Source organism: Cryptomeria japonica, chromosome 1 (genome assembly GCF_030272615.1).
Source record: "Cryptomeria japonica chromosome 1, Sugi_1.0, whole genome shotgun sequence".
NCBI classification, from domain to species: Eukaryota; Viridiplantae; Streptophyta; class Pinopsida; order Cupressales; family Cupressaceae; genus Cryptomeria; species Cryptomeria japonica.
Genome location: NC_081405.1, coordinates 119,338,010 through 119,358,877, shown reverse-complemented (window position 1 = coordinate 119,358,877; position 20,868 = coordinate 119,338,010). Strand labels below are relative to the sequence as shown.

The 20,868-nt window shown below is 36.6% G+C and overlaps 1 protein-coding gene across 1 annotated transcript in view; it reads left to right on the top strand.

Moving 5' to 3' along the window:
* The first annotated feature begins 2,096 nt into the window (after window positions 1–2,096).
* LOC131026819 (DUF21 domain-containing protein At4g14240) overlaps window positions 2,097–20,868 on the top strand; it is a 127,439-nt gene continuing 108,667 nt past the window's right edge. Inside the window, exon 1 of the mRNA XM_057956812.2 lies at window positions 2,097–2,899. Coding sequence (XP_057812795.1) covers window positions 2,662–2,899 — 238 coding nt within the window. The 5' untranslated portion in view covers window positions 2,097–2,661. The remainder of the gene's footprint in view (window positions 2,900–20,868) is intronic.

Genomic DNA, 20,868 nt, shown 5'->3' with positions numbered 1-20,868 from the left:
AGGTTCCTTTCTTTTTATCATTTATAGTGCTAAATGTAGTTTGCAAATTTTTATTTTAGTTTCTTGTAAGTTATTTTTGCAATAAAACAATAGCATAAATATCTCCTCCTAAAACTAGATTTATATATTAGCTCAGGAAACAAGGTACATTCTTGGCTAAATAATTCTTTAACATTACACTAATAAAAATTTCTCTCAAATTACAAGTATCATGTTTTTATTATTTTTAGAGGACTAGATGTCCAAAATTATCTTGTAAATCATTTGCCTCAAGCTCTCATCACAATATAAATCTCATTTTTCTCAAGATAGAAAGGCTTAAGAAAAACAAGAATATTAGAGAATAGTGTCATTCTCATTCCCATCTTTTTAATTAGCTACACAAACTTTGCTTTGTGTATAGAATAGGTGAGACAAATGTGAAAGTTCAAATACACATTGATTGCACTTCTATTTTATGGTTTTAATCTCTTAAATGTTTGCTATTTTAAGAATCATAAGTGCACACATATAGCAGTGTTCAAGAAAAATAAAATAAAGGTACATCCAAGTCTCACGCCATTGATAATTGACAAAAATCTATTCATTATCTCTCTAAATTATCTAAGCAATAGGTACATTAACCACACTGTCTTACTATTGCATCACAACATGTATACAATTTAGGTCACCTTTACATTTGTGGGATATTTGGATGATCACATAACATATTACTTAAACAAACTCAAATCCTAGTATGTTAGACTGAATATTCAAAGTAACATAAGAAGGAAAACCAAAAGGAACACAGGAGCAAGAATACTCCAAAAGAAGTAGATGAAATCCCAACATGTTTATATAAACATGGTATTCATATATATATAAGCTTTAGCTTTGTAGTATTCCCTAAAGTGTATGCTTTCAATAGTATTATCTTATTTTTTTTCTTCTCTGGAAGTAAAAAACACAAACTAAATATCTCATGATTCTTATATTTTTAATGGGTTGCTTTAAACATTAAATAGTTTAAAAAAAGAATTTTGGTCATTAAAATATGACAATTATTTGCCATTAATTACTATTGATAAGGTGTAAAATGACCATTAATAAATGTGAATTTTGAATCTCTATGTACATGTCAATCAATTTCACAATAACCTAATTAACCACTCATCTTATTATAGGTAAAAAATTCTCCACATGAAAATAAATTTATGACTATGGTGTACACATATAGTCACATTGTGTTCATAAAATTTAGTGGCATTGCAAACATACAATGCCAAGGGCTTATCTATTGTTGTACGAAGAGTTTTTTTTATCTTTCTGATATTTAAATATCTCCCACTTTCATGAATCAATGATATCCACACATGAAGCATAGTACATATATGCTTCTCAAAAATCAAGGTTTGGACATACATACAAATTACAAATAATTCAATATTCCATTAAATCTATTATTAAGGTGCACCTACTATTCATCATAAAGATGTCAATCAACTTAATTTCCTAAATGTAATATTACAAATTTGAGTATAATTATTTTTATCTTATAATCTTAACAATATAATTTTGACTTTACAAGGTTTAAATTAGAAGCTCAAAACATAAAGTAAATAAAAATATTCTAAGAAATGCTTTCCTCCTTAATTTCAGAAATCTTGAAATGTGTAAAATGACAAACAAATTTCTATATCACAAATGCTAAAATCATAATTTGAAAGTATAATAGCAACATTATATAATTTAAGATACATATAGACAAAAGAAGAAATTCATTCTAAAAGGTTATAGCCCAAATGAAGAAGATGATAATGTGTCACCCATCCATCAAATTACAAATCTTTTGAGATACCACATTAATCTCCAAGTGTTTTAGATGGAATGGATCCTCTTGATTATGATAGCTTAAATAAAATAAATTTTAATATACATATATACTTATACAACATGTTATGACAAACACTTGAACTCATAAATGACAATAAATAAAAATTTGTATTGGGGACTTTAAATCATTAATACCTTCTTTATCTTGAATTGCTGAAGATATTCGAATTTCACCATTACAAAACTGTCACCTATAAAACTATTTCATCTTTAATAAATCATTAGAATAACATGCTGGTGGAATTCCCATGGACGGGACTGAATATACTAGGATGGATGGAATCATGAGTCCGCCATTTAAAAACTCACGCCGAACATGCGGAATAAGTAACGACGCCACCGTACAATGTTTGAAAACGATTCAATCAATTAAAAAATCAGTCATCGACATCTAGCAGACCTACTATTTGATGTTATCGTTCTGTTTGCAGTGCCAGTAATATCCCTAAATATAAACATGGATCGTTTAAACCTTTTATCGTTCTGCTTACAGTGCTAGTAATATCCCTAAATATAAACATGGATCGTTTAAACCTGTCATATATGGAGTAACCTGCAGGGGACGGGTTTCGAACCGTGGTTGATTAGTTACGGGGGGTTGCAACAATATAAAAATACAATTGCAAAGAAATAAGAGGAGTCCAGTTGTCAGTACACTTCTGAGATTGACTTTGTTTACAGATAAAGAGTCTCTGAGGCGGGTCGACTCTTGCTGCTGGCGAAATCTATTGCAGAAAGGAGAAAAAAGAGAACCAAGGAAGGAAAAGGACACGAGGACAAAAAGAAGGAATGAGGATAGTGGACAGTATGGTGATGGGCGAATTGTCCTCGTCTGCAGGCAGATTTCTAGGGGAAGAGGACATACCCTTTTTAAGTTTGTGGTGGTGCGTGTATGGAGGCATTTCTGCTCTTCTCGTTATGTTTGCAGGGATTATGTCCGGCTTGACTTTAGGATTGATGTCTCTCGGCCTTGTGGATTTGGAGGTACTTCAGAGGAGTGGCACTCCTACAGAGAAAAAACAAGCAGGTATGTGACTTTTTTCCTAATTGCGGTGATCTAGTTATGCTTATTCTTAACCATTTAAAGCTTTTTGTTTTTCGCATGTTAATACACATTCACGATGCAAATTGAGAATATGTTTTGGGTTGGGACTTCTCAGTTTCAAAGATCGTCCGTGATTAGATTGTTAGATTCGCTTGCCTTAGTGTTCTGACTTCCCAATTTGTCATCAGCATGCATCGAATTGACTAGACGTTTCGGTTGCCACTTCTGAATCTGTGATCAGTTTTGTGTTTGAGTGTGAAGTTTGTATGGTTCCCTAAATATTGTGACTTCTCAGTTATGATCAAACACACGTCAAATGACGATATGTCCTGAGTTTTCCTTCTCAATTTACCATCAAACATACATCAAATTAATGAGATGATCAGAGATGTTACTTTTCAATATGTAATAAGTTGTGCGTTGATTATAAAATTGGTTTACTTTCCCAAATATTGTGATCCTATTATCAGAATAAATTTGTGCTACATATTTGACAAGTCATTTCGGATTGTGACTTCTGTATCTGCGACCGTTTGTGAGTCGAGTATGAAATTAATTTTCTTCCTATAATATTGTGACATCTAGTTCTCAGCCTACGATTAACAGAGGTTATTTGATACAAATTCATGAAACATTATGGTTTATGCATTCTCAATCTTTGATTGGTTGCGAGTATGGTACGAATTTGATTTGCTTCCTGGAATATTGTGATCCTATTATCAACATGTTCTTAGTATAAATCTGTAAGACGTTTTGAATTTTCTCAGTAATAAGATCAGTTGTAAGCAGTGCTCTCTGGGGATGCGTTCTCTTACCCTCGTCCCCTATAAGGGATGTTTTAGGGATGCCTAGGAAACATCCCCTCATGCCCTTTTTTTTTCCATGATTTAGGAAACATCACTGGAATGTCAAAATTTTTGTAGGGTACATTAGGGGATGGCTAGAGGACGTCTAGACAATCCCCCATCTGTCTCGAGGACGGTTAGCTATCCCTTAACATCCCCAAGGACATTTTAGTTACTTTGTAATAAGAATCCCTATTTTCTTTTTTTTTAATAACTTCCAACTGAAAGTGAGATCCAATGCAACATCCTTTGGTCACTAAGTTCCCGAGATGAGCAAGGTGAGAGCATATGGTGTTCAAGACTATACAATTAATTAGAATGCTGCAACTGAAAATAAATGCACTAGGCAGCAAACCAGCCAATCTCGCTTATTCAGTGGGGTGCTTATGTAATATTGAAAAAAAAAAGCACTACACACTTGTTTAGTGGAGTGCAATTACAAATCATCTATTTATTTAGTGGGAAACAAAGGGCACTTACACTTATTCAGTGGGAAAGCAAAAATGGCACGCACACTTGTTTGGTGGGAAAGCAAACAAGGTACTTCCACTTATTCAATGGGAAAGCAAAACACAATGTAACCACTTGTTTAGCAGGGTAAGTACGTACATGAATGAGCAGTGATCAAACCCACTGGTGGTACTACCATCCAGTGTTTACAATATAAAATGCATAGAAATGACAGCTCTTTGATGGTATAACCATCCAAAGTATTACAAAGTAAGTTCACATGCATTATAAACACTGTATAAGAGAAATAAATGCTGATAATAACAGAATTGCTGTAACTTCTCCATATAGAGCCAATCTCATGAACAATCCAACTCAACTATGAAATGAAAATGAGATGCTTTGAATGAATGATGAAGAAAGATGGGGAGGTCTGCGCTGCAACAAGTCTGGACAGCAAGTAAAATTACCCAAAAAACTCAACTAGCTTGTGGCCAACACATCTCCAACAAGCATAAGCGGATTGAGCCCCTCAAAACAACTCCAAAACAGTGCCTATGAACACCAAGCAATGATTTTGCAGGTCTGAATTAGGAAACAGAGTATTTTATGCTATTGATTAGATTGTAGCAGTGACTATTGTACATGCTGGAATTGGAAACTAAAATATTATACAACTTAATTGATTCAACCACTAAACCTAGTTTTACAATGAATCCAACATACACCAATGAATAACCTAAAATCATGTAAACAACGAAATAGAAAGATTATACCTTCACATGTTTTTAAGGTTTGATCTCCATTGTTCTCCTATCTCCATTGATCTTGCTTGATATTATAGTTGCTCTTAGATTTTGTGTGCACAAGAGCTCAATAGAGAATGGATTGTGGTTGCAATTCGACAGAGTGTAGGTGCTTATGCTTAAATTCTATTTGGAAGGGTAGGGAAGAGGTCTTTTTTATAGAGAGCACCCTAAAAATGGAGGGCTAGGATTAAGAGGTGGAAGGATAAATGGTCGGCTCAGATTAAAGGGTAGGTATAGGAAATAGGAAAATATTAGAGAGGTGGTTAAAGGTAAGTTAAGAGATGAATGACAAGTGTCATGAGAGGAAAAAACTAATGAATTAATTAAATAAATAAAAATTTATTTAATTAATAGAAGAAGTAGGGCCAGTTAAATAAATAAAACATTTATTTAATTCAGGGAAAGGATAATTTAAATAAATAAACATATTTATTTAAATGGGGAAATGCTAGAAAAAGACTTTAGTAAATTAATTAAATAAATAAAAATCTATTTAATTAATAGAAGGCTTAGGATAAAATAATTAAATAAATAAAATATTTATCTAATTAGGTTAGGACAATTTTAGGTGTCTACAACTACAATCACTATGAAAATCATCGAACTCCATAAAATCCAGCAAAGTTCATCTCCAAAGGTCTAAAACCAACATGGCTAACCCACAATGCCATAAACCAACTCAGATTAAGCAAGAAACATGAAGTGATTTCATGCCCAAACTCTCATGCCTCTGTCTGGAAGTGGTATGACTTGTACTTGGCTGTACAAGGTTGCATCTACACCACCAAAACTCCCTTGAACCAGCAATGAGACTCTGCAATTAGGAGCAGCCAGGTCTGTAGAACGTTATTCAAATATTCAAAATGAATTCAAAACTCAACATGCTACAAATAAATTGCAAGTTTGTCTTGGAATGGTACAACCTAGCAAAGGGAAGAACCACCAAAGTCACCTTCAAAGAACTGAATGCTCACACATATATCAGCAAATCAATAATCATCAAGAAACATCAAAAACTTTCATTCTTGAAGCAACTCAAACTGAAACTTAACGTACATGTGCAAATGTAACTTATAGATGAAGCCATCAAACTAGCTAGGGGGGTTTTGTCCCTGAAACCAGCAACTCCAAGAGGATTTTTGTCCTCAAATTTTTTTGGAAAAACTTAGGCTCTCTCCAATACCAAAAGAAAATAACATTTCATGGCTAACCTCACAAATGAGCACTCATCTTCCTTTTATAACTTTTCGGGAGAGAAATAAGCAATTTTGAATAATAATTCCCCTTTTCCCCAAATTTTCAGAATGACCTTTTTGAAAAATAAATAATATATTTCAATGTGCAAAAAGGTCCCCAAGGCTAGGCGTCCAACTTTGGAACACACTTATAACACCTTTTAAAGAATTATTACTTGAAGCTGTAATTTTAATATTCCAAAATTATAAAACAGATTGGCGTTTGATGCCATGGGTATCACAGAAGTTGGAGAATGCAGAAGAGCAAAATTCCCCCCCGTTATCTGTCCTAAGAGTAATGATGCTATATCCAGACTCTTTTTCAACAAAGGACTTAAACTTCTGAAAGATACTAAATACATCTGATTTGTGTTTAAGAAAGTACACCCACATCTTTCTACTAAAATCATCTACAATAAGCAAAAAATATTTGCAACCAGTAACAGAAGATGTATTCATAGGACCACAAATATCAGCATGAAGTAATTGAAGTACCTTAGATGCGCGCCAAGACTGTCCATGTGTGAATGAAGTCCGATGCTGTTTGCCAGCTTGACAGGCGCCACATACTCCAAGATGCTGAGTCTGAATATCAGGTAACCCTGAAACAAGTCCCTCCCGAGATAGCTGAGAGAGATACTGAATGTTGAGATGTCCATATCTCTGATGCCACAAAGTGCTGAGAGGAGAAACACGAGCTGCCAGAGCCACTTCAGGAGAATCACCAGTGTCAAGAAGCCTGTATAGGCCATGATCCTCTAGACCAACAGCAACAGTAAGACGAGTCTCCCGATCAATGATGGAACACTTGTGAGCACTGAACACCACATCTAGCTGAGGAGAATTCCTCATAATCTGACTGACAGAGAGCAGATTAAGTTCCATACCAGGAACATAGTACACATTCAGGAAAAGGAGTCCTGCCACCAGACTGTATCTGAACAGTGCCTCTGCCAACAACTGTATACTCCTCACCTCCGCCAAATACAACAGAATCACTGAAAGATGAGAAGTCTGTAAACCAGTCACGCCGATGAGAAAAGTGACGTGATGCACCAGAGTCGATGTACCAAGCAGAAGACCTGGCATGATTTGAAGACCTCTTAGCCATAAAGGCATAAAAGGCAGACTCCTTCTGCTCGGAATGTTCAGCAACATGTGCCTTCTGGTGTGACCCTCCCTACTTCTTTTGTTCAGAAGCGAGCATCTGACGGCAATCTTTCTTCATATGGCTGTACTTGTGACAGTAATTGCACTGCACATTCTTCTTCTTAGCACCATCCTGTGTCTGAGAAGAGCCTTTTTGTTGAAAAGACTGAGAGGACTAAAATTTGCCTTTATCCTTGTGAAAGGATTGGGTTGTGAAGACATTTTCCGAGGAGGCTGACGTAGTACCACTACCAAACTGTTTGTTTCCAGCGATCCTGCTGTAGAAGTTTGGTGCACAATTCTGAAAACTTCAGATCAACATTAGTGGAAGTAATATTGAGAGTCTCAATGAAGTGTTCATACGATTTCGGAAGACTTTTCAGAGTGATTACTACCATGTCTTCTTCCTCCATAGTCCGACCAATAGCTTTGAGCTGATCTCGAATGTCCTTAATCCTCGTGAGGTGTTCCTGTAAGGACATACGTTCGTCCATCATAATGGAGAACAGCTGATTCTTTAGAAAGAATGCTCGGCTCTTGTCGGATGTCTCATGCAATTCCTTCAGATGCTTCCAGATGTCGGAAGCTGTCTTGTCGGAAGGAATCTGCGGTAACTGATCATCAGTCACTGAGAGTTTGAGAAGCATAACTGCCTCCCGATTGCGTTCATCAAACTTATCTTGATCTGCACCAGGTGTACTAGGACTGAGCTCTTTTCCCAAAACAAGCTGGTCAAGACGCCTATATTCAAAAATGGTCAACATATGCTGTTTCCAGATGTTGTAATTGTGGCCATTAAAGCGTTGACTGCCTTCTAACATCAGATTGGTGAGAGAAGCCATTTGCATGTTTCCCAATGTACTAAAAGATGAGAGAAAACCCAGAAGGAATCTGAAAACCAAATTCAAATCCGTTGGCTCAAAAATCGAGGCATGGAAAACGATGCACCCAGAAAAATCGGGCAACTACCCAGATTAGGTTTCGAAAAACCCACCAAGAATCTGCAAGAAAAATTTATTTTCGATGAAAACTGGAAGGTAAACACCTTAATTGAAAAATTCAGAGGGTCGTGGAAGCCATGAGATGCCTAGAAAAAAAAATGCAGTCGAAGGGAACTTGGTACAAGAGTCGCGTCACCAGTAGAGATATCCATGCGGGTTTTATAACCCACAGCAGTGAGCATAAAACAGTGCGACGTTTGCAGGTTGCGCATAGAGCCACGGACGCCGCCGGACAAAGGTCGTGACGAGTCTGCAGGTCGCGTGACGTCGCGTCGTGACGCCGAGGGTTGCAGGTCGCGTGACGCCGAGGGTTGCAGGTCGCGTGACGTCGCGGACACACAGAGGTCGCAGACGCACGGAGGTCGCGGACAGACAGAACACCGAAGCAGAGGTCACGCGGGAGTTACAGTGCGGGCACAAACACACAGAAAAGAAAACCTTGCGATAGCCCCCACACAAAAACGTGAATTATAGGTCCTCACACACAAACGTGTATTACAGGTCCTCACACGAAAATGTGAATTATAGGAAAAAAATCCGCCCAAGATCACTACCGCTCTGATACCATAAAACAAATGCAGAAGCATATGGATTTCAAAGAATTGATTAATTAACAGAATGAGCAAGATGCTCATAAATAATACAAGAATATTTACAAGAATAGCAAGTTTCTAATAAGAAACTGCTGAGAAGATCGTAGACGATCTAACTAAAATAGAATATACACTATTGAGCATTAATACTAAAATTAACATTATTTTAATATTCTCTTAAATTAGACAACTTAAGAGAATAATTAATTTAATTCACTCAAGTTGCGGGAAGTGCTGAAATGACATAGACATCAAACTCTGATCATACCAACATGAGATTAAAGACTTGGGACGATGATCAAAGGCAACCGAGTGACTTTCTAAAAATAGAAAACTCCTCCAAGAAGTGTGGGGAGCTCCCAAAAAGCTGGAAAATAACTTTGAAAGCATCAAGTGGCTCCTCACAACCAATTGAACTCAATGCCATGAATAACAACTCTGCTAAATTGAACCTGTGTTCTCCAAGAACTTTGGAGTTCTCACTTATATTGCTAACTAGCCTATAGGAAAACTCAAATTATAGGCCAATTGTCTCCAAACCAATTACGTTGGAGAAGGTGACGTACATACTTAAAAAACAATACTTATAACCTTTCAATGCTTGGTTTGTGTAATGCTCCCTTTTCCAATGCCTTAGTTTTTGCCCTAAAATCACAATCCCAAGTAAAGTAAGGAATGAAATAGAGATATCATTTACCAATTAGATCCTGATTGAGACCCCTCAATCATGTTAGATATAATAACAAATTTGATCATTCCTACTAGGGTTAGGGACATTATCTTAATCATTATTGTAAATTACATAATATACATGTGGGATTCCCTTAAGGCTTTTCCCAACAACCTATCCACATTATGAAGCACCATGGGAGATCATACAAGGCGCCTCAAGTCGTTCCATCAAGCCTAGGAGCACGGAATCACACCCATCACTCGGCCTCCCAGCCCCACTTGGGGTGTCTCTAGCTGAATGGCTTCCTAGTTACTTGTATTCCTCATGTGCACTTTCTCCCCTCCATAATGGGATGGCAGATTAGATGAAAGTTTTAAAGGGATTATTATATATCTATTCTATTATGCATAGACAACATAGTAGCAAGGATGACAGCATATATAAATATATATAATAGTAGCAATATGTAACCATGTAACATTCCTACTTCCTATCAAATGGAAGACAAATAACAATTCAGTCAATTCAAAATGCCATACATTATACTTCATACTAAAATATTTGACCAGTATGTAAACTGCTGTCTGATATATTAATAGTGAGACTGCAAATCTCTTGCTTGTTCAAATGCTTATTCTCTCTTCTTCGATGCATGATGCTCGATGAAAATGTGGATCTGCTTTATATACCCCTTCTATTGCACTGAAGGGTCGTGTCTTTTCCTTATGTGCAACCTTCTCCAAGGCTGCTTCTCCTCACATCTGACCCGTGCCATTTTGTTAAGACTTTGTTAACCTTAATGACATTATTCCTTAATATCCTTCACACCTCTCTAACTAAGGCAGATTTCTGATGGTTTGTTTATATATTTTATTTTGTTACTTAAAGATCTTCAATTGTTATAATTGCTGGGTTCATCTTGGATATTGTTTGTGTGTATACTAATTAGTGTGGTTGATGATGTATGCCTGTTCTTTACCCTGATCGTTGCTTTCTGTGGATCAGAAAATTGTGATGTGTTATGAATAAGACAATTTTCTATCAATTGATGCAAAGTTAATATTACCATTCAGGCAGGGACATGACAGTCCGCCCTTCCCAAGATCGCTTGTCCTCAAGCTATGATAGTTTTAACCAAATCCTTTCAATGTGAGGATTCCTAAACTAACCCTTAGATTCTCCTTGTGATATAATTAGAAACTGCTGCACAACTCTGATATTATCCCAATGCATATATCTATCTTTAATTCATTTTGGATTGTTAGTTCTTGGTCTATGTAGAGTTGTGAACAGAGTATGATATTGACTTGCTTCACTTATTTAGATTTCCATGCTTATGATTAACATAGATTTTTGATATAAATTGACAAGAGATTTTGGATTACAGCTTATTAATTTATGATCAGCTGTGAATTGATTTGCTTACTAAAATATTTTGATCCTATGATCAACATGCATTCTTGGTACAAGTTGACAAGATGTTTTGGATCACAGTGTGATTAGAAACATTGTTGTGAAAAATCTATCCATAGTTTCAGCTAGAAACACTCTTAAGCACAATCATGGATTGGAAATATCATGTCTCTTAAATATATTTTTAGATTACTAATTCTCAATCTATGACAGTTGTGAATCGAGTATTAAATTGACTTGTTTCACTAAATATTATTGCTTCTGACATAGCTTCTTCATACAAATTGGCAAGCCATTTCAGACTGTGATCCTCTTTACCTAAGATCAAGTGTCAATAGAGCATGAAATTGATTTGCTTCCGTAAGTACTGTGAATTTCCTATCTATGATCAATTAGTAAATGAAATTGGTTTACTTTTATAAATAGATGACCTTTAGGAATAACCCATTACATTCCTAAAACAAGAAAGTTTGGGGTTGTGACATCTGAATCCATTATTAGTTGTTAGTGAAGGATGAACTTGATTTGCTTCTTGACATGTCATTTTTGGCTGAATGGTTGGTTCTTGGAACTGAGATTAAATCTGAGTTATATTTCTTTTAAGGGTTCAAAGCCTTCTCTTTGGTGAAAATCAAGTTCCCAAGAACCTCTTCGGTGCCAAAATTATTCTTCAGAAGCTCATAAATGTTGAAGCAAGTGTTTGGAGCATTAGTTCTATGTGGAATCAATTTCATTGATAGAAAATTTTGGTAAATTGAGTGGTTGCAACTTGCAAGAATCATGTGAGTTCTCAATGACACAATAATTGCCAAAATTGTCAAATTGACAAACAAAAGAAGCTCAATTCTTTTCAGTGAATTGAGTAGTTCTTGGCACCTTGATTTTGGTCAACGAGGTAGTTCCAAGCAAAGAAATGGGACTCGGACTCGGCTCGGACTCGGAGTCAGACTCGGCTGGACTTGGGAAAGTGAAAAACTCAAGAAATTTAGAGATTTTTAAAGATTTAAAACTTGTTTCAAGCACCCTTTATTGAATACACCTTAAAGACACAATAACATCATCAAACTCGGCTCATTTGATTACATACACAAGTATACATCAATCACATAAGCATAAGCGCAAATTGTAGCTGAAGGAAATAACAAACATAGATATATAAATATTGTCAAATGTATACAATACTACAAAACTCATGGAATGAAAAATCCATGTCATCATATGATCATCATCAAATGTTCCACACAAATACCAAAGGTAAATACAACTACAAGCCTATGGCTCAAAGGAGCGTGTACCCTCTGGCCTCGACCCCTTGCAAAGGTGTCTAAGGTAGGTCCTGGATGATTCGGCAGCCATAGCCGCTCCCTGTGACACCATGCCATGCTCACCAACATCAGGAACATCTGTGTCACTATCAGTGTTTGCCTCTTAATCTCCTGTCTCTGCTCGTGCTCTCCGCTTCTTCTCTACCATGGCTACAGCCTCAGCCTCTATATCTACCTGGTCGATCCAATCAGTGTCATCATCACTAAAGACAGCCACAAGATCTATCTTAGTGGCCCACTCTGCATCGGGATCAACCTCATCTAGAATGATAGGAGAGATGTCAATTAATGCATTCTTTCTCATTCTCAGGCGGAGGTTGTAGTGAACAAAGACAAGATCATTCTTCTTCTCCACAGATAATCTATTGCGCCTCTTGGAGTGTATGTGCTCAAACATACTCCAATTGCGCTCACAACCAGATGCGCTGCATGGTTGGCTCAAGATGCGAATGGCCAACTTCTGAATATTTGGTGTCATTGGGCCAAAAAAGCTCCACCAATTATTTGAGTTTGAAATGAGAAAAATAAATAAAATCAATCTCATTCATAAACTCATTTAACAATATACAATAAAACTAAAATTAAGCCTTACAATTTATTTTTACCTGGCATCATAGTTGTCCTACCATCTTTGGCGATAGGATGAGAGAAGGTCTCCCCTTGTGCATTTGAGAACAGCTGTAGCTCTTGAATAAGCTCTGTTTGAGTAGTACCAGCAGGTGCCATCTTCTCCATAATCGAGTATATCCCATTAAGGACCTCCACATCAGCCTTGAAAGAAGGGATAAAATGGAATGCCGGATTCAGATAATAGGCTGCTGCATGGATGAGCCTATGAAGTTGATGATGCCCTCCTTCGCCCTATCTATGCCCTCATATATGTAGCCCATTGCGGGCTTTTCTCCATCCGCAACTCGCAACAAAACCACCAGGGGCTTAACAAACTGCAAAATTGAAAATATTGTGTAATTTAGAAAAATGAGCAAATAAGAGAATATGATGAATAAGTTATAAAACAAAAAGTTAAATTGTAGACTTTATAAAAAATTTACCTTCACTATCTCATCACAAGGGACCCAAAAGTCTCGCTCATCAAAAAGGCAGTCTGCCATATCTTTAACTGCATGGGTGGCAACATAGGATGAGGAAGACCACTCCTCACCAACAATCATACGTCTCAAGGCCGACTTACAACGAAGCATGGACTGCAATGTGATGAAGTTTGTGGCAAATCTTGTGATTCTTGGACGAGCTAACTCTTTCTGCTCTGTGTATTGTCTCATAAGAGCCAACACCCATGAATGATTATATACAAATTTGCACACATTTCTCGCCCTTTCTACACATCTCTTGACCCATGGGAGTTTTCCAATATCCTCCAACATGAGGTCAATACAATGGGCAGCACATGGAGTCCAAACTATAGATGGGTGCCTCTCCATCAATAGTCTACCTGCAACAACATAATTTGTTGCATTATAATTAATGAAGTTACAAAATAGTAATTAATTTGCAAACAAAATTAGTTTGTAACTTTGTAATCAAAAGTTTACCTGCAGCAACATAATTTGCTGCATTGTCGGTCACCACCTGTACCACGTTCTCCTCACCCACCTCATCAATCACCTCCTCTATCTGCTCACATAGGTAGGTGGCATTCTTGCAATAGGCAGAGGCATCAATGGACTTGATGAAAACGGTGCCCCCTGAAATAAAAAAAGACAGCAAGATCAATGATCATTCAATAAATCATTAAATAAAAAATAAAAAATTAAAGACTAAATGAAACTAAAATTAATCAATCACCTGCGGAAGAAACAAGAAAATTAAGGAGAGTTCTATTTCTCCTATCTGTCCAACCATCAGTCATGATGGTGCAACCTTTAGTGCTCCATATCTGGCATTGTTCACCTAATTCCTTCTTCACATCATTCACCAATTGAGTCAAAATGGGTCCCGTCAAATCAGACTTAGAAGGGGCTTTGAACCCCGCCCCGCATATGGTAAGGGCATCGACCATTTCTTGCCAATAAGGAGACCTGTCACAAATAAATTCAATGAGATAAGTTAAGTATGTAGTATGTAGTATGTACGAGAAAAAATAAAACGAAGAATCAATCTATAAAAATTAAAACAATCAAACATAAAACATTCACTTGGCTGTAAAGAATGGAACATTGCCGTAGACCCAAAACCTGCCAACTGCCATTTTAGCGGCTTCATGGACCTCCTTGTTCCAACCCATGCTCTCAAGCGACTGTTGGGACCCGGGAGTAGTGCGAGGCACAAAGAAGGTATCCAATCTAGATTTACGAATCCTAGGTCCAATGCTAACATTCCCACTACAACTACTAGTGCTAGGAACTTGAGAAGTGGCAGTGGCACTGCCACTTACAAAAGTAGAAGCGGAAGCACCAACACCAATAGTAGCAAACTGAGTGGGACGATATGGAGGTTAGGAAGAAGGGCCTCCAACACAACCTAACTGTGTCCCTCTTCCTAAAGTTGCCTCTCCCAATGGCCGCTCGATCCTGCTTTTGCTTCTTTTTTCTTTCAATTTCCTCAACCATTACAGAACAATCACGTACGGCCTCAGGGAGTGCTTTTAGGCATGGTTCGGCATCATGTCCACGCACACCAAAAATATGGTATTTCAGTCTATATATACCACCATAGAATATTGTTTTGCAAAATGTACATTTTGTTTGCCCCTTTCCTTGGCTTGGAAAATCCTCATGATATTTCCAAGCAGGATTCTTTCTAATGGGGGGTCTAGAAGCTGAAGTAGACATTGTAGGATAGTTTTGTGAAACTGGAAGTTGAGGCAAATAATAAAGTGAAGTTTGCTGCAATAAAACATTACAAATACAAAATGAAATTAATACATACATTCAAAAAAACTAAGGTAGGGTTTGTAATTTTTTTTAAAAAAAAATTGTAGGGTTTGTCAAACCCTACTTTTAAATTTTTTTTTTACAAACCCTACATACAACCCTACATAGTACAACTACATACTACATACTGCATACAAACATACAAAAAATTTTGGAAGAAAATGTAAAACTTTCAAAATAAATGAATAGAAAATGGAATTTTTGCATACAAGAAACAAAAAGATCTTCAAAAAAACAATCTTACCTCTTACAACAAGCTTGAAATGAGCTGCAAACTCCTCCTATCCAACTCTTGATGCACCAAATCCAAACACAATGCAGCCCCAATGTGATAAATGGAAGAAATCTTGAGCTTCCTCCTTGCTGGTTTTTTTTCAATGCACCCTTGTTTTTCTTCACAACTCACTTTTCTCCTCCTATTTTTCCAAATGAATGAAATGAAGTTCACTTTTAGGGTTGGAAGATAAATAACATAAAAAAAAGAAGTGAAAAAAACTTTAGAAAATGTTTTTTTTTTTGCTTTTTTAAAGCCTAGTTGGCGGCCGAGTCCCAGGCACGGGACTCGCCGAGTTTGGCGAGTTTATGCCAAACTTGCCAAACTTGGCAAGTCTGGCGAGTTTGCTCACCAGACTCGGCCGAGTCCAAGTCCGAGCTCCAGAGATTGGCGAGCATGTCTCGAGCTCGGAATCGCCGAGTTTTAAAGCCTAGTCGGCCGGCCGAGTCCCAGGCACGGGACTTGCTGAGTTTGGCGAGTTTATGCCAAACTTGCCAAACTCGGCGAGTCTGGCGAGTTTGCTCACCAGACTCGGCCAAGTCCAAGTCCGAGCTCCAGAGACTTGCGAGCATGTCTCGAGCTCGGACTCACCGAGTTTGGCGGTTTAGGGGCGATTTCTAATCTATGGTTCCAAGAACCCTACTAGTTCCCAAAGAGATAAACTTTGCCAAAATAGGATGGCATAGGGCGTTCATTGATGTTTTAGTGGTTCTTGAGCACCTCTTTGGTGCCAAATACTTTAAAAGCTCTTAATTTATGTGTTTCAGCATTCTGCCACTTCCCAAGAATCCCTTTGGCTTTGAGACAGGTGGTTGGAACCTCTTTGGTTCTCAATAGAGGCATTTTTGCTGAAGTTTTAGAAACTTTTAAGCAAAGACAATTGGCAAGTGTAAGAAAAATTTGGAGGCTTACATAAATTTAACACTTTAGTGATTTGGTTGATTCCTAGAACTCCATAATTGGTTGATAAACCTGCCCCTAACACTCTTTTGAAAGTCGATTCGATATTGCAAAGACATTATAATTAAAATGGACCCGTGCCAAAACAAAAGCTTTATAACAATGGTGTATAGATGTTGTGGATATCCTTGTGAGGTTGTCAAATATTGTAAACTCATTTCTGGGGCTTGACAATGCTATTGGAAATATTTTGTAAAATGAAAACCCAAATAAAGAGACTATTAGGTAATTGCAGGAAAGCTAACTACTTTTTCCCCTATTGTAAAGCCATATCATTGAAAAGGTTTTCGGTTCTCTCGAGGTTCAGGTTATTTTCTATGTTCTTTGGGTTCTCCTCTTGGAGGTTTTTCTCCTTTCAGCACAACCATTATACATAAATTTTAAGGAGAATTTGGATTTTCGTGAACTTTGTGTTGATTATTTTCCTTTGATTGCAGGTTTTTTTTGTATATTTGATTTGTAATCGGTCTTCATATTTTTCTTATACTTTTGACTGCATATTAAAGGGACTAATACTTTGTCCTCTGATTTGAATGAACAAGAAGAGCATTTCAGAACTTTGCCTCTTTATCTTTTTCATTTATTACAGATTATTTGTATATCTAATGTGTGATTGATTCCTCTCGTTTCCTTGATATGTTGGAGGGAGAGGCCATCAAGTATCCTCTCTCTTTTGCCAATGTTGTATGCATGAATCAAAAGATTTTGTGCCTTTGATAGTTACTAACTTACTACTCATTTTTTCTCCTTTTTCTTTTGTTGTTTCTGCTTTCTTTTGAGGAATTCTATCCAGGATTTCCCTGCCTTATTTTTCTTTTTCCCTTTTGTACTTTCTGGTTAGAAGTACAGAAAAATTCCAAAACCCCAATCATATGAAGGGAGTTGCCCCTCTTAAAAGTAGAGAAAAATTGCCAATCTAACGGTGATTTCTCTAACTGTTGGGAATGTAATAATATAGAGGGTGAGTGCGAGCAACTAGCAAGCCAAAAATTGCCTTAGCTAGATATGGTGAAAATTTTTTACAAATTGGATGGGGTCACAAACATGATAGTGCTTTTATTCTGTTGGATTATATTATACCAACATCCTTGCTGGATTACAGTTTGCCAAACTTGCTTATTTCTCTTTCAAATTTTGTAGGAATGTTTTCTGGAATCAAAGGGGATCAATAACATTTTTAGTAATTTTCAACCCTGAAAGTAGTGCAGTCAGCATTTATTGCCTAACAAAGAAAATCAGTAATTAAAAGTTAATGGTGTCAATGTACCTCAAAGCATGAATAAGAAATTGTTGAGTATTGCTTCAGGCAATGTTGGAGACACTCAACCACATACTCTCCTATGGTCAACACAACAAAAAGTCATGGCCACAGATAAAGGTAAATACAACAACAAAAAGATCAACACAAGTGAATGCTTAAAGCGCTAGTAAATGCAGTAGCAGATTCAATGCAGGTCAGATTTCTTGGTCAATGCCAGGGCTGAGGTCAACCGATTTGATTCTTTTATCGTTGCCTTCTGTCTTGGGAAGACCCATCACTTTTGAAAGTAGAAAATCAGAAGATAATGGAAGAATGTTAACTTACAGAAAGGAGATAGGTCTGAATGGGTCATGGAAAGTAAGTTCAACGTAAACTTACTATGAAACTTTTGTAGTCTCTATTAAAATTTTATTTTTCATGTAAGTTGAAACACTTTCAAGAGCCAATATACTTCTAGTATGTTGACTCTTAGAACGATCAAAGTATGCAAGTTTGCATAGGGATCTATGAAGGTTGCAGGTGTTTTTGAGGTGATCCAAAGACATTGGAGTCAAATATAGCTGAAGCAGGTTTTGAGAAATAGAGCAGAAACAGGGTATAGTTTTGTCCATGACAAAACTGCTAGAGATAGTAGGTTGGTTGGTTCACCTATGTCATGGTGGTTGCACTTGTGTCTTGGCAATTTTAGAAGTGTCATGTTAGTTTTAAATATGTCATGGCAGTCGCAGAAATGTCATGTTGGTTACAGAAGTGTCATGGTGGTTTTAAATTTGTTGTGGCAGTTGCTGAAGTGTCTTGCCTTGCCCATATGGATGTTATGATTTTCCCCAGGTTGAACAAAAAAGAAGAGGAACTTTTGGGAACAGTATCTCTTACATTTCTGATGGGTTTCTTATTCCGGATTCTTATCACTTGAAATTATAAAAATACACCCTAAGGGGTTGTATAAATAAATTCTTAAACAATTTATATTTCATATCTTTCTTTTTTATGCAAGAAAATGAGGTTCCTGCTTGATAGTGTGCTAGGGAGTTGTGTGTAGCTGAGAATTTATATATGCAGCAAGTTGTAGAGTAATTAGAGCGTAAGAGACTATAAATGTGTCTTTGGAGGTCTTGGAGGACAGTGAGCCTATAAGAATTGCAAAGAGATAGTGCAAGAGAAGGCAACTACTTTTCTCTTCTAGAGTTTCTTCCCAATTGGGTTCTCTAGGACGACCTCTTGTGTCATGCTTTGCCCCTGTGATGTGTTTAGTTCATGTTTAGTTGCAATTCACATATACAATAAATCTTTTCAAGCACTTAAATAATTCATTTTCAAGCACAAATTCATTATTTCCTTTAGTAAATTGAAAGAAAGACAATTATAGTGTCAAGTAAGGCTTCATAAGAAATTTTTGAGATCTATATCAATGAATTGCTTATGGAATTTTTATACTAGTTACAGAACAAATAGGTATTAGATAAGTTGTGTTACTTGGATTTGTGCATTTTTTGTGGTATGATCATATTGTAGATTGATGTCCATCGCTAGAACTATTGTAAGCATAGTAACAGTTCATTTACATGGCATTGACACATCATGGTAAAAGTTTAAAGAGAATTCATTTGCTTGGATTTAAAACACAAAAAGCCTAGCAAGAACTTGGGAACCTAGAAATGATATAATATTCATAAAAATAGAGAAAACATTTTGCTATATTATATAGATAGAGTGCATAGAGATTAGAAAAAAAATGGCACATTAAAAACATCCAATTATAAAAGAAGATTATGGTTTAAAAAAAATGCTATTTCCCTTTCACTTGAGAGGGTTTATGTAAAAACAAAAGGCTGATCCTCAAATAATAAATGCTACCATCATAGAGTATAAATAAAACTAGATTGTCTTCTCCCAAACACTCGACTTTATAGACGATCATTAATGGAAGCAGATGAGGTAAGAAAGCAACTTCAATCTTTGTCATATCAAGGTGTGATCTGTCCTACCACTTCTCCATGTGGCTCCCCTATTGTTATTGTATCCAAGAAAGATGATTTATGGGGTAAATGTATTGATTGCAAGGACCTTATATAAGATAATTATCAACAAGAGCTACTCTCTTCCAGGAATTGATAATTAATTGGACCAATTTCAGTATGCTAAAGTACCTCATTTGAAATCTTGGTATCAACAAGTAAGATTCAAGGAGGAAGATGTGTGGGAAATGACATTCCAAACAAACTTATGATGAGCATCTGATGCATTTGAAGCAAGTTTTGACTGGGGCTGAGAGTTCAGATTTTGAGCCCAATGAAGATCACAATCTTCAAACAAGTTTGTTCTACAAGCTGGTAGAGCTATTGCTCCTAAAGATTGAAGAGGTCAATTAATGAGGGAGGCCCATAGTTTCCAAGAAACTTTACTATAGGCATATGAATGTTGTACCCATCCTTGTACCCGTAATTCCTGGTGACTACATTTACATAGAGTAAGTTATCTCTTCATTCACTTACTGACATACCCTGATTTGATCGGCGTCCTTGTCCCTATATTGGTGTGGAACCCCTACATTTGTTGGTAACTGTGTGAGGTCCATGCTTTAGAGATTGCAAGGCCTTGACACATTTGCAAAGTTATTTGGATTGACGAAATGTGTAAGTTGATTTTGCTAAGTTTGTAAAGGAATATTAGTTCTATAGCACAAGTAAGCCTAGTAACAAAAAGTTGGGATTTTATTTGCTTCTTCTATACCATGGGGGAGCATCACCAAAGAGTGAATATAAGGTTTACCTTAATCAAGCAAGTTGCTTGATTACTTGGTTGTTTAAGTAGAATGGTTTAGTAAATGTGTATTATTGTTTGATGCAAAAAAGGTCTTAAAGAGAAATATGGATTGATTTGTTTTTCACTAATGTTTGAGTTCACTTGTTGTGCCTCGTTATATCATTTTAGATATGGATGGTAGGCTTGTGGAATTTATTTTGACTACACTGTAGGAGGTGGATAAAAATTGAAGAGATCAACTGTCTTTCATCCACAAGTTAATGGTAAAACCTAAGTGGTTGCTAGAACATTGTTGTAGCTCTT